General features: G+C 44.8%; 1 protein-coding gene across 2 annotated transcripts; it reads left to right on the forward strand.

Moving 5' to 3' along the window:
* The first annotated feature begins 1093 nt into the window (after positions 1 to 1093).
* On the forward strand, positions 1094 to 14659 carry LOC121064299 (carboxypeptidase A2-like). 2 transcript variants are annotated; one of them, XM_040545563.1, is made up of 12 exons: positions 1094 to 2093; positions 5455 to 5543; positions 7431 to 7512; positions 8382 to 8516; positions 9327 to 9425; positions 10186 to 10287; positions 11021 to 11122; positions 11867 to 11977; positions 12337 to 12427; positions 12811 to 13010; positions 14028 to 14112; positions 14361 to 14659. In XM_040545563.1, the coding sequence occupies exons 1-12, from the start codon at positions 2013 to 2015 to the stop codon at positions 14546 to 14548; spliced, it is 1365 nt and encodes a 454-aa protein (XP_040401497.1). In that variant the 5' UTR covers positions 1094 to 2012; the 3' UTR covers positions 14549 to 14659. The 2 variants fall into 2 exon arrangements, with proteins under 2 accessions (XP_040401497.1, XP_040401505.1); XM_040545571.1 differs by lacking the exon at positions 1094 to 2093 and adding an exon at positions 2496 to 2971.

The raw sequence follows: 14659 nt of genomic DNA on the forward strand, positions 1-14659 counted from the left end.
AGTAATGGCTTGAAACTAAAAAAGGGGAGATTTAGATTAGATATAAAGAAGAAATTCTTTACTCCAAGGGTAGTGAGGCACTGGAAAAGGCTGCCCAGGGAAGTTGTGAATGCCCCATCCCTGGCAGTGCCCAAGGCCAGGCTGGATGGGGCTGGGGGCAGCCTGGGCTGGTGGGAGGTGTTGTGCCCAAACAGGTTGAGAGTTGGTTTTTTTTTTAGATCCATGCCAATAGACAATCTCAGCTGGTCTGAAAGCTCTCTTGCTCTTTGACTCATTTCCTAAGCAAGAAGATGAAAGCCTGAAAGGCATAAAATGGAGGTAATATTGAGGGGCTGTTAAAAGTCAAATTTAGCCTTCCAAAATCAAACGGCTGCTTGAGGATGCAGTGAATGGCTGCATGTGTCTCCTTCTTCATAATTACAGAGGAAAAACAGTCTTGAAAAATAGTGCTTCCCAGCTCTGACACCGCAAGAGAGAGATGAGATGAATCTCACCCAACAGCCCCCGAACACTGCATGCTGCATGCTAACAGGACTTGAGAGCCAGATCAGAGAGACCAGATCAGAGCTGACAGACTTAACAGGCACAAAAGAGGCAACTTTTGCAACGCTGTCATCCCTGCGAGTGTTTCCTGACCAGGGGTTCCTGAGATTGTCATTTGGACAAGGGGTTGCTCTGAACACAGAAATGCTGTTCCCTCGGAGAAGGGGCAATGCTGGATCCTGCATCCAGCAACGAGGCTCCATGGCAAACCCTTTTTCCTGTCTTTTGTGGTATTGGCAAAATGACTTCTTGCTGTCTGGCACCAGTCAGAAACCAGATGACAGGAAATATGATGAAGAAGGCTTTGGGGGGATTGGAGGGAACATATTGCCTTGGTGCTGCAGTGGCATTTTGATTACCTGTCTTGTCTGCTCTGCTTACACTCCATAAGATATTTAATTTTGTGTTTTATGCTGACATCTGCTGGTTCTTAGCAGAAGCTTATTGTGGGCCTAGTACAAAACTTCCCTGCTTAAAAGGCTTTCACAGCCTGGGAAGTTGTTATTATTATTTGTAACTATCTCACTCAGGGGATGATGTCACTGTTAGAACTGGTCTTTAATCTGCAGGTACAAGTAACTGATTGTATCTCTCCCAGTACCCTTCCCATCCTCTTGTTATTACTAGTTACAATTCACACATGTGCTTGGTGTCCTAAAATGCAAAGCCACAACAGGATCCGATGGAATATATGGTGCTCTGTGACTCAGACACACGAAATCCGGGGAACCCTGCAAAGTTGAAGGCCTTGGTTTCCTGATTTGAAGAAATTTAAGTTGGGAATAAGTAGCTTCACTGCAATCAGTGTTATTACATTGGCATATAGCTGCAAATCTTCCAGAAAGATCAAAATTAACGTTCTGGTCCTAAAATGATTCCAGTGATGTCTACAAATGGTGAGCCACATACTTAAATCCCTACTCATTCCTTATCCAGGGCATTGCTAAGGTGCCTTATGGATTAGGAATGCCTAAATAATCGACTTACAGAAATAATAGTTCTCTTAGCAGTAATCCAAAGTGAATTGCATTATAGCCAATTGCATGGGATTAACTTTGATCGTCCAGGAGATGAGTTGCAGATGGAGCCCTTTGCCGTGCTGGTGCTGCAGGTCTAACTCGAGGTAATGACAAAAGAAAAATGTCTATATGTAACATGCGTTGGATTTCCAAGGACTGCGGTCTTGTTGGGAGACTCAGCAGAAAGGCCAAGGACATGAGGCTCCCCTCCTGGCAGCATTTTCCTCTGGCTCATGCTGTGGCACAGCAGCAGGGCAGCAGGGCAGGATCTGGCACCGCTCCCTGTGCTGTAGCTGTGCAAACACCACTCAGTCTCATGTCCCAGGACCGTCGCAACTGCCATTCTCACAAGCTTGCACACGCCGTAAGAATTAGCATTATGTATATTTCCCCTTAGCTATTAAGGAAGTGGTGTTTATACATTGTTGTAAGTAACAAAATCTGTACTGTATGTTATTTTCCTACAGCAGATCCTCCAGAAAGCTCAAGATAAATGGTTATGTTCTGACAAAAGGGAGACTAATTCCAAAGGTAAAGATAAGTTTTGTAAATTTATGCCTAGGGTTCAAAAAAGTTATGTAGAAAATACCCCTGTGAGAGAGCCAGAGGTATGTGGAGAAGGCAGGGGGGACACATGGGGCACAAGGAGCACAAGAAGAGCTCACTCCAGCGCTGGTCGTCTCCCCTTCCCAGTCCCCCTCCTCACTGAATTGCCATTGTTTTGAAGCACAGACCAGGACAGGACGGGTGACAGGCATGGACGGGGTCACAGGACATGGGCTCGGGCTCAGACATACTCTGAGGACAGAGGCTGCCTCTTCCTTTTCAGCCCCAGCCCTTCCCGTGTGACAGGAGAGACCACTATGCTGCATCGTGGTCGCAAGAACCTTTACCAAATAGGGATAACAACAGAGGGGACAATCTTTACAAAAAGGAGCGACTCCACCTAAGCGTGATGTCTTTTGAGGCCTTTCTGGTTGGCAGGAGGGGTTATGCCCATTCCGGTCCTGTATCAAAGACAGCACAGACAAACTTTGTAAGGCAACTGTAAGGAGGCAAACTTTGGTCGGATGAGATACGTTCAACCTTTCGGTTATTAACGTGTTACCGCGGTGTTCGTGATTCACCGTGTGAGACCGCATCCTCTTGGGACTGCGCTCAGACGTCCCACCCTGACGGGTGAATGTGCCAGGGCCCAGACCGGCCTCGTGTGGGGCCCCCACCCATGCACCCTCCGCCCATTGACCCGGGAGCTGCATTTAAGCTGAGGCCATTTGATTTGGGCCCTGTTTGAGCTCTGCTGTTGGTGCACGGTGTCCTTGGGTTTGAACTTCGTGACATCCCGGCCTGGCCTTGGACCTGCCTTGCAGCTGCGGACTTATCTGGGATCTGGAGTGCGGCTCTCCCTGGTCAGTGTCACCAGACCTGTTTTGCTCCTCGTGTTTGGGTCCTGTGGGGCCATGCAGCTTGCGGTGAGCTCTCTACCCTGCCTGCCTTGCTGTCACCTTGGGCTTCTGGCTCATTCTTGTGGTACACCCCTTCTCCTGCTGCTCCCTAATTTGCTCAGGTGTTTTGAAACCTGAGCGGAGCGCTACGAGGCTGACTTTCAGCCTGTGCAGGATTCTGCCCACAGGACTTCCCCTGTGGTTCAAGGCTTACCTCCAAACCCTGCAGGACCGCATGGCTGCAGTGGGAGGACGCAGTGCCGCAGGCTTCTGCAGCACCATATTCCCTGATTCCTTCAGCAGGAGTTAGGAAAGGGTGCAAAGGTTTGGGCTTAAATGCAGCTCCTAAAATGCAGTGGGTGGAGGCCCTAAATGAGGCTGGTCATGGCATTTGGAGCTTGTTGGTGTACCCTGGGCCCTGACATAATGTTTGGCGGGATCTCTTGGCAGCGTGTAAGTCCATGCAGGATATAGCATGAATAATGAAGCAAGCCGTAATTTTGCCCTCAATTAAGTCCCTCCTTCCTGTTTTCAAAGAGTGAATCCACAGGAGATGGTGTGGACAATCTAACAGTTCTTTAAGACATTTTGAAGGCTGTAAGCTACAGTTTGAATTTGTCTCCCACCAGCATTATTGTAGTGCTAGAAGCAGGAAATTCTCGTGGTGGATCCTGTCTTTTAGGAGAAACTCACGTTACCTGATTTACTTTGAGGGGAGCGGAGATATCTGTTTATTTCCCAAGGACGGGGTTAGGTTAAACCTCAAAGACCTGAGGACTCACAGCAACACACCTTCTCTCCTCGCAGAGCGTATGTTCTCCACAGCGTGCCCCCAAGATACAGCCACTGCAGGATGACTAATTCCCACCTGTCAAAACAGGCAGAGTCCCTGCCAGAAGCTCCCTTTGTTCCCAAAAAAACAGGGCCTGCCCTTAGCAGAGACTCACTTGGAATCGGCTGAGAAGGAGCCACTGCCCCAGCTCCAGAGGGGCAGGGTGGAAGTGGAAGCCGGGGGAAGCTCCTCAGGGAGGTGCTGATGAATATTTAGAGAGAATATTATGTGGGTGAGGTCTGTAGTAACACCTTCTGCTGAGGATTGTCAGCCATTTCCTTCCCTCAGCCCTTCACCTAGATTTTCGGAGTGGAAGGTGTGGCTCCTGGGAGGGGAAGCCTGAGGCTGATTACGGAGTAGCTGAACTGTCTCCGTTCTCTCCCATATTAGTTCCCAGGAGCCCTATCTGCACATATTGCAGCAGGTTCAACACCTGGCTCTTCCTTAGTAACATTTTTAATGGGATGAAGGAAAAGTGCATCCAACAGCCCTACGGCTCTACCGTCATTCTGGAACAACCGCAGCTGGGTGTTCCTGTGACCAAAGGCGAGAGAAGAAGTTCCCAAAGATCAGCCAGGAGAGCGCCTGTCACCGTTACTCCTTCGGTGTGGAAAGCAACAATTCAGATACCTGGGCACCTGTGTGGAAGGCAAATGAGATGTAGGCCATCCCCTGTAACGTGAGGCATAGGCAGCATGCAACACAAGAACAAAGGGACACGCAGAGCTACAGGATCAGCAAACAGCACTGCAGGCGTTGTAGAGCTGTGTGGACCCAGCAGTGGCTGTTCCAGCACTTCTTTAAACCCAAGTCACCTCCTCCTGAGAAGAATTCTTCCTTGGAAGAGATGTCTAGCAAGGTTGTCCAAAGTTGAGCTCCTGTGTTCCTGTTCACCCATGGCTTTGCTTCTGCTCCTGTTGTACAGTTTTCACGTGAAGCTTGCTACATCTTTAATTTGCTTGAAGCACTGGCAAGGCTGGCTGGATTTGTATGAAACCACCCCAACTGAGGACTGAGGGATGCTAGTAATTTCAATAAAGATATATTTAAACTGTCTGGCTTACACCTAGAAATGTGTAACTTATACATAAGAGAAAATTTATAGCATTGTCTGGGCCCAGTCTACCAGAGACAACTTGTTGTATAGCAGGCAGAATCTGGAGTTCATCCTTCAAAATAATTGCTCGATTTGTGTATTTTTGCTTGAGTGAGAGCTTTCCGCTAGCTGACTCTATATCAAGGAGTAGGCTACTAGAAACCAATTGTAGGAGAAAAAAAACACGAGCAAGAAACTACTGGTAGAGCTCCATCCCAGTGAGAGCTGGGATACCATTCAGTTTGACTCTATTCCCCTCTACCTAGCAGAAAAATGTTTACCAGGTCACTAAAATGTTCTGTGGGCAAAGCTTTGAAAACAATTCTTGTTACAGGTTTGAATAGAAATTCAGGAATTTCCAGATCACTGGAAAATATTTTTTGGAGGTGAAATCAGCCTTCAAGCTGTTGGTTACCTTGAAATGCTGATACATGTGAGAATTTAGTCACATGGAATGCAGATGTGTTTTGTCTGAAGAAGGGATTCTTAATAAGTCCTCTATAAATTCACCTTTGCTAGATTGAGTTGCTCTTCATATCAAACATGAAGCTGATTTTGATCTTCAGTGCCCTCTTTGGGGCTGCCTTATGCCTGGAAACTTTTGTTGGGTGAGTCATGCTTTTGTGTACGACCTTTCACTTCGAGACCTTCAAGACTGCATTTTCCAGTTGTTCTTTTTCATTATCTTAACCTTAAAAAATCTGCTTGGGGCACATTCTTTGCTTTTTATGACTGACTTCTCTCATGGCTTTGGTTCTCCAGTGTTTGAAGGAATCTCTCTCTTTAGTTTCATCTGGGATGTCCAAAGAGAAGGGTGTAGCTGCAGAGTTGAGCTCCTGTATTTACCCAAGGGTTTGTTTCAGCTTTGCTGCTAGGTAGGGAGTGGTCTCAAGCCTAGATCTGAAGCTTAACACACTGCAAAGCTTGAGAGCTTGACAGATCTGGTCCAGCACAGACCAGAGCCAGAAGATCAGAACCTGCCTTCAGATCTGACAGGTCAATGGCTTCCCATTGTGTTTTTGAAGATTCATATTTCTCTTTAAATGTTTAATCCTCTTCAGAGCCTTTCTAATTGACCTGACTCTGTATTTCCAGCCATTATATCCTAAAAGTTTACGTGTATGTTTCATAGCAGAACAATCTCCTTCTGGTGTATTTCCTCACAGCCTTACTGACCATATAAGAACCTTAATAGAAAATAATAAAAAACCTAGTGAACACTAGATTCCAGTGAGCAAATAGTATATTAAAATGTAAGGATTAAGAATAAGTAGAATAGTATACTAAATTTACTAAAATTCTGGGGTTTGTTAAGATCAGAAGAAACTATTGCGGTCTTTCAATCTGGTCTCTGCCATATCGTAGACTGGGTTCTCATGAATTCATTCCTCAGTCACCTCCAGTAGCTGTGGTTAATGAACCTCATCTCCTCTTCAGAGAAGAATCCAATCCAAAATAAAGCTTATGGTGGTGGAGAATCCGATAATAAGTTAACATGGTAAAGTACCTTCAATGTTGGTTTAAGCTGGTCCAACAAAAGAATTTTACACCTCAGTTGGCCAGACCAAGGAACCTGGTATTAAAGAACATTTCTCAGCAGCTGAGGCCACACCAGTGAATAACTGAGCTCCTATGTTAAGTCCCTTGTTTACTGTGCCTTAAGATGTGATTTCCAGTTCTGCAATCATTTGTGTCGATTTGCTCTGAGTCATCTCCATTTTTCAGTACTGCTTGCACTGGATGCCAACAGAGCAGCTGAGCCAGGTTGGGAGATGGGACTCTGTGGATGTTGGTCTGCCTCCCACAGTGGCCAAAGGCAGATGCCTGGGGAAGAAGAGAGTGAAAACAAACACATCGCCATATGCCACTTGCAAATGCAGCATTTACACTGCTCTCTTTCAGTAGTCCTCGGGTGCTAAAGCTAAGGAGCACATCGGCACTTTTGGCCGTGGCATCAATCCCAGGCTTTGCTTGTGGTTGATTATTCACCGTGGCTCTCAGGTTTCCTTCAGAATCCCCACTGACTCTCCAGAATAAGATCTGCTGTCCTACAAACATTGTGTACACTTGTTCGTAGATCCTTTTGCTATTTCATAAAAAACATTGGTTGGAAGGGCCCTCCAGAGGTCTTTAGTCCACTTTCCTGCTCAGAGCAGGGTGTGGAGATGTTGCCCCTTGTTACCATCATTTCATCATTCACAAACTCAATTTTTTTTGCAAATCCTTGACAAAGAATAATAGATGTAGTGTTAATCCTTGTAACCAATTTAAAACTCATTCACTTGATGTCTTGCTCATGATGAAATCTTAAACATTGCCATTTAACTAGTTACTAATCTAGTGCACGTATACCAGGCTGGCTCTGCAGGTTGTTGATTAAATTCTTGGGTAGCACTAAGTCAACTGCATTAAAGAAGTCCGTATTGGCTGATCTCATGCAAGTAACTACTCTCCAAATTCATAATCTCAATAGCCAGCTAGTTCTTTTATTGCAGGCACCAGGTTCTCCGAATCAAGACAAAAAATGAGGAACAAGTTAGGAAGTTACAGTTTTTGGAAACGCTGGAACACCTTCAGGTACGTTATTATCACAGCGGCATTTTTTAACATTTCAGACTGGGGTAGGACTTATCCTGGTAGGACTTTGCCTTGAATTTGGAAGGGTCATACCATAACGTGGCAGCTGTCATAGATAGACATACTGTCTGAATATTTGGTTTTTGATCTACAGATTCTAGTACTAGCCTAATGGTCAGGAATGCCTGCACTCAAATTTGCTTCCCACTGGGTTTACAGTCGTATTTGAGCTGGTCTGCTCTTATTCTTAGGATCAAAAACCTTGTTGTTAAAAGGGGGATGCTAATACTTTTGTACCTGTCTCCCAGAACAATGGGAAGAATTTTAATAAATTAGTCTGACTTCTATTGAAACAGGAAAATGTTAGAAAGTTCTATGTTATTACTGTTGTTATTGTTATTGGTGAGAATTTTTATTATCACTTTCTTTTAAAAATATTGTTTTGAATAGCATAGAAACTAAAATTTAGAAAAGCTCTACCAAAGGAGAAATAAAAGTAATGGGTTTCATATTGTCATATAAAGTAATATGGAGCTTTTCTTGAAACTACTACATGTAAAAAGGTGAATAGTAAAATAATCACCATAGAAGACTGAAATTTCCTCTTGCTTACATTGCTGGAGCTCTGAAGTCAGTGAAAATGCTGACTCTAATCTGCTGGATCTTCATTTTTTTGTGTATGTGAGAATTTGTCATGTTACCTGATACAAGGTTGAGGAGAGGGAGGCCAAGCTACAGGATGGAATGTGCTGGGGAACACTGCAGAAGTTGTTAAATTTGGGAGAAACTGATGTTTCTAAAGCTTTAGGAAAGCTGTTTGCAAAGCACACTTTCCCCAAAACCAAATCCATTTTCCTTTTTCTTTTCAGCTTGATTTCTGGATAAATCCCTCCACCTTCTCCCTCCCTGTGGATGTGCGAGTCCCTGCTAACAGCCTCCAAGCAGTCAAAATCTTCCTGGAGTCCCATAGGATCGAGTACTCAATCCTGATCGAAGACCTGCAGGTAGGTAATGCCACTGGCACATGATTAGCTTTCAAATACAGTGGAAATAAATAGTGGTTCACAGTCCAGCCTCCTTCATTAATTGAGGTATTGTTCTATAGTCTGCCTTCTGTGAGGTCCTCCCCTTATTTTTATAGACTTTATAGCCCTCCTCTTATTTTAATAGACTATATTTTCTATATTTTTTTGTAGATTGTCACTGATTTTCCAAAGGCAAGCTGTGGATCATTTCTGTTCTGAGAAACTGTGGAGATCACTTTGCAGATGCTATCCTAACCCATGTTGGATAGTGACTTTAATAAGCTCATAGGCTCCACAGGGCTGTTCTGATAATCCCTGAAGAATTCCATGTGGTCTTTTGGACTGCAAAGTTTGGGAATCCCTACACTAAGACACTCGTAACTCAGTAAACTGTTACGAGTGGCTCTGCATCATAAGCCAGAAGAACTGTACATCACCATATGAGAGAAAAATTGCCCCTGTGGGCGCTAATCCAACATTTCTTCTTAAAAAGTAATCCCACGAGAGCATCTAAAATAGCAGAAACACTGCCACTTTTTCCAGCTTTCCAATGCTATTCTTGTTCATCTTAACCAGTGTTAACTTCATGCTGACCATTTAAACTGCAGTATTCTTGCCACTTCACTACAGATAAATTCTTCAGAAGCATGTTTGCTCCATAGCTGCGTGAAGTTTGGGACTGTGGCTGGAGCCAGTATGCAGAGCCACCATTTCATTATTTTATAAACATTTGGAAAGAAGCTTGTAAATTAAGCACGCTTTCCTCAAAATTTGAATTATTTCTTTTAGGCCGTTCTTGACAGAGAAAAGCAAGATATGGTCGCCAGTCAACAGATGGAGCGCAGCAGCAACACTTTCAACTATGGCATTTACCATTCTTTAAGCTCTGTGAGTTCCTTAGATCTCGCTTTTGGGGAAAAGGATTCTTTTTTTTTTTTTTTTTTTTTTTCTGGCCTTTTTCATGTTGTCTTCAATCAAACATCCTATATTAGGATCTAAATTTTCTTTCTGGCGTCTTCATAGAATCAGAGAACGGTTTGGATTGGAAGGGACTTTAAAGATCATCTAGTTCCAACCTCCCTGCCATGGACAGGGACTCCTCTCATTAGACCAGGTTGCTAAAACCCACCTCCAACCTGTTTAAACACTTACTTCTTCTGGTAAAGTTTTGTTTTTAAATGTATTAACTTCATGGTCAACACAATGAGCCAACACTTCCTCACAGAGTGTTGGGACAGGCAAGTGCTGATCATACTTTTTGATAAACTCCTACAGAGTTCTCTCAAAACCTTTCAGTTCTGGCCCTCGAAAGAAATTGGGAAATTAATGAATCTAGGAAAATACAGGAAGCCAGTAGCCATCAAGCAGAGCAGAGGAAAAGTTATTTGTACTACCAGAAGTACTTAAAGAGAGTTTTGAGTTTATTCCTGAAATAAATGAATCTTGATGATATAGCAGTGTTTCCCTCTATATCTGTGACATTAGGAACAGCACCAACTACACTGACGTAAGGTGAGGTGGGGCTTTGGTGAGGCCACAGTAATGAAGACAAAGGGAGATAAAAATAGATTTCAACAGATGCTATGGTTGGTCTGGGCAGCACTGTATACAAACGGAGTGTAAATATTATCATGGCTTTTCATTCCAGATTTATGAGGAACTGGATAATCTCGCATCTGAGTACAGCAACATCGTCAGTAAGCTCCAGATTGGGCAGTCCTATGAAAAGCGGCCTTTGTATGTGCTCAAGGTATGGTCGTACAGCATATCTTGGACTCTGAGTGTACATATGTGTATGGATATACTAATGTACTTATGCATTATAGGTACAGCACGACTCAGTTCAAAGCATCCTTGTGTTGGGGTTTAATCTGGCAGGCAGCTCAGCACCACACAGCCATTTGCTCACCCTCGGGGGAGAGAATCGGGAAAAAAAAGTAAAAGCTCATGGGTTGAGATAAAGACAGTATAATAGGACAGAAAAGGAAGGAAAGTACTAATGATGGTGATGATAATAATAATAATAGAATGTACAAAGCAAGTGATGCACAATGCAGTTGCTCACCACTCACTGATGCCCAGGCCGTCCCCGAGCAGCAGTCACACCCCACCGCTCTGGCCAGCCATCCCATATTAATTGTTTAGCATGACACCACATGGTATAGGATATCCCTTTGGCCAGTTGGGGTCAGCTGTCCTGGTTCTGCCCCCTCCCGGCTTCTTGTGCACCCTCAGCCTCCTTGCTGGCAGGGCGGTATGAGAAGCTGAAGTCCTTGGCTTAGTGTAAGCACTGCTCTGCAACACCTAAACCATCAGTGTGTTATCAGCATTATTCTCATCCTAAATCCAAAACAGAAGCCTACCAGCTACTAGGAGGAAAATTAATTCTATCCCAACCGAAACCAAGACACCCTGTCTATATGGGATGTTTTTGCCTAAGAGGGGTCAGTGAGGGTTTTAAAACTTTTTCTTTTGTTTGACAGTTCAGCACTGGAGGAAGCAACCGTCCTGCAATCTGGATCGATGCTGGCATCCATTCCCGAGAGTGGGTTACCCAAGCGAGCGCGATGTGGATTGCTAGAAAGGTCACTTTGGCAGCGTTTGATTTTCTTTTGCCTTGGGAATGCCTCCAGTTAAAAATATACTGCACCTGCACGTGGTCAGCCTGCTCTGAGAACTCTCCGTCACCCCTCTTAAAACACGGTTGACTCCAGACACAGTATGGCAACTATTTAGACAAAGAATTGAAAAACGCTGCGTACTGTTAAAACAGCCAGGAGATGTTTAAGCAGACAAAATGCAGTAGTCCAGGTGAAACTGTTGGGGATTCCAGGGCTGATAGCCCTGTGAATGACCAAGGACTTTGAGAAGGTCAGTTTTCTATTTCAGTCTGCGCATGCAGAGGAACACTGTGTGGTTGGCTGCTTTCCACAAAGGTGCCAAACATTCCAGTTCTCGCTAAATGAGCATCTATTTCTGTTGAAAATGACCTAGCCACCAGAGGAGAGCAGCACAGCTGTACGTTCCCAACCCGGCTAATCCGCCTCAATCCTAGCGCTAGCCTTGGCCTGTGTCCAGGGACAGGCAGGGGAAAATGTTGTTGCCCTCTTCCATTAACTTCCTATCTTTGGAATAAAATAGTGAAATAGATTCATTGCTCTTTCCAAGCGCCAAGTCTAATGAGGAACAGTTATTGCCAGTAGGTAATTAGTGTTTCTCGTTTGCCTGCTCTGAAAGCCAGCTTTGCCTCTGTACGTAGTTGTTAGAGCATAAATGAGTGGGAAAGAAATGTGCTGATAATCACGGTGTACCTTATTGCCTCTGCATAGCTTGCTTCCGACTATGGGAACAATCCATCCATCACCTCTCTGCTGAACAAAATGGACATTTTCCTGCTGCCAGTTGCAAACCCTGATGGATATGAGTTCACTCACACCACAGTGAGTAAACACGTTGCGCATCTAAGCCGATTGAGAAAGCTGTCATGCTCTCCCAAGCCAACGACTGCAAGAGAAATAGGCTCTGAAAGTCCTTTTGCTGATGTTGTAAGAAGGAGTTACAAAAGAGCTGGGAAGCCAAAGATACCAATTACTCGTCTAACCCATCTTTCTCCTTCACTGCAAATTCACCAGTCCTTCAGTTGTGTCCATTGGCCCATTTTGGCTGTCAGCCCATCAGAAATGTTCTTAGGCTTGTGCCTAGGAACACTTCTCGCTGAACAGCAACTATTTCTGGGTAGCAGCATTAATGCAAGGATGAAGATTTGCTCCATAGTGTTTCTTTTTTTTTTTTTTTTCAGAATCGCATGTGGCGGAAGACCCGCTCCAAGAATGCAGGCAGTCTGTGTATTGGAGTTGATCCAAACAGGAACTGGGATGCGGGTTTTGGAGGTAGGAATAAAGTTTCTGGATTCTGGCTGGAAGAAGAAAGTTCCTTTCATGCTCCTGGATCCCGTTACACAGGACCAGCGATCTCCTTAATATAAGGGATTCAGAAAGAAAATGGTCAAATAGGATGGTTGCTGTCTTTTGTGAAGATACCTTTTAATTAATTGCCAATGAGCAAAAGATGAAGGAATCTGTATCTTCCAGAATTTGTGTCCCTCGAGTATTCATGCTCTGTTGTTGCTGTTCTAGTGTTTATCAGCACTTAAGACCTTGCCTTTGACTAAGGACCTGGTCTTAAGGAAGCCCAGCTTTGTGGTGATCTGCTTTGACCTTCCATGAACACCAATCCTTACAGATCTGTCTTTGTTCCCCCTTTGTACCAACAGGTCCTGGAGCCAGTAGTAATCCCTGTTCCGACTCTTACCATGGGCCCAGTGCCAACTCAGAGGTGGAAGTTAAATCTGTTGTGAATTTTATTAAGAACCATGGAAACGTCGTGGCTTTCCTCACCCTCCACAGTTACTCTCAGCTCCTGATGTACCCCTATGGTTATAAATGCACTCAGCCAGCAGACTACGCTGAGCTGGTGAGACATAATGACTTTTTTTTTAGCTTCCTCTGCTCCGTCCAGCTGGCTTTCCATACTAAAGTATTATAGTGAGCTATCAGGATAAAAACAAGGGGATAAACTCTGCCATCCATAACAGTAACCGCTCATGAGAGCAAGCAAAGACCTCGTGCAGTGCAATGCCTTTAAAAGAGAAGTCTTGGTCGCACACAAACTTGTGCCATCCCCACCCATTCTTGGATTTCTTTGCTCGTCCAGAAATCCTTCTTTCTGCTCTAATGACAGCATCACATCTGTAATAATATCTTTGAGGGAATATGAATTTCACTGTCATAATTTAATTTAAGTGGATGGGACCTCTGGGGGTCTCTGGTCTAACCCTCTGCTCAAAGCAGGCGGGCTTTGGTGTCAGAACCAGTTTCCAGGTCAGATCAGGCTGCCTAGGGCTTTGCCCAGCTGAGTTTTGACTGCTTGGAAGGACAGATTCCACAGCTTCTTGGAGCCCGTTCCAAACTTTCCCCATTGTCACGGGGATTTTCTTTTTCCCTAATACCTAAACGCCATTTCCCTTGCGGCAGTTTGGTGTTGCCCCTCGTCCTTTTGCTCGAAAGCTCCAAGAAGAGCCTGGCTCTGTTTACAACCACCCGTTAGGTAGCTGCAGCGAGCACAAAGCTGGCTGCTGGGCATTGGAAGGTCCCCAACTGCCCTGGCGTTTTCTGGTGTATTTTGAACCTTCTCTTGACAAGGGCAGTAGGTGAGATGAAACACTGGATGATCAGATGTGGAACTGGCTATGATTTAATTCACCTGCAATGTCACCTCCCCAGAATACTGGGAAAGCTGTGAGTGCTGTCTCTAGTGTGAGTGATTAAGGAATTGATTGATTTGGCATAACTTGTTTTTATGGGGAGTGAAAGCAGGCTGTAAACAAATTTGGAGGTTTCCCTGAGTATGGTTCAGGTTGGAGAAATCTTAACATTTAGTCTCATTAAGTGTGGCTACTTTCTGACTCGTCCTTTATCCTCATCTCTGCAGAATGCCCTGGGGAAAGCTGCTGCCAACGCCATCCAGTCCCTCTATGGCACCACCTTTACAGTGGGGAGCATTTGCTCTACTATCTGTGAGTATTTTTGGTATTCTGAGCCTCTACGGGCTGTCCCAGGGCAGCAGTCTCTGGACACCCCCTCAAGGTGTCTCCCTGTTGGAAGGAGGGGTGCTTCTGTAGAGTGACACCATCAGTCAGACTTTGGAGCTGAGTCTTCACAGGAAAACCTAATACTTGCCCCTCACAAATATAAAAAGGATGGAAGCAGAGCTCAGATCAATCACCCATTCACCCTCTGTGCCTTTTCTCCTTTTCTTTTTCAGACCAAGCCAGTGGAGGCAGCATAGACTGGAGCTACGATTGTGGCATTAAATACTCATTCGCTTTTGAGCTGCGAGACACGGGGCGCTACGGTTTCCTCCTGCCAGCCAGCCAAATTATCCCGACGGCAGAGGAGACGTGGCTGGGTCTGAAGACAATCATTGAGCATGTGCGAGACAACGCACACTAAAAGCGGAGATGGGAGTCAGCTGTCTGTAACAGCAAGCTCAGAAATCCTTGGTGTGCTTGAGACAGCTGTAATGATACGGCATCTGGCTGAATAAAAACCCCGTGTGCAATC

Source organism: Cygnus olor, chromosome 1 (assembly GCF_009769625.2).
Source record: "Cygnus olor isolate bCygOlo1 chromosome 1, bCygOlo1.pri.v2, whole genome shotgun sequence".
Taxonomy (NCBI): domain Eukaryota; kingdom Metazoa; phylum Chordata; class Aves; order Anseriformes; family Anatidae; genus Cygnus; species Cygnus olor.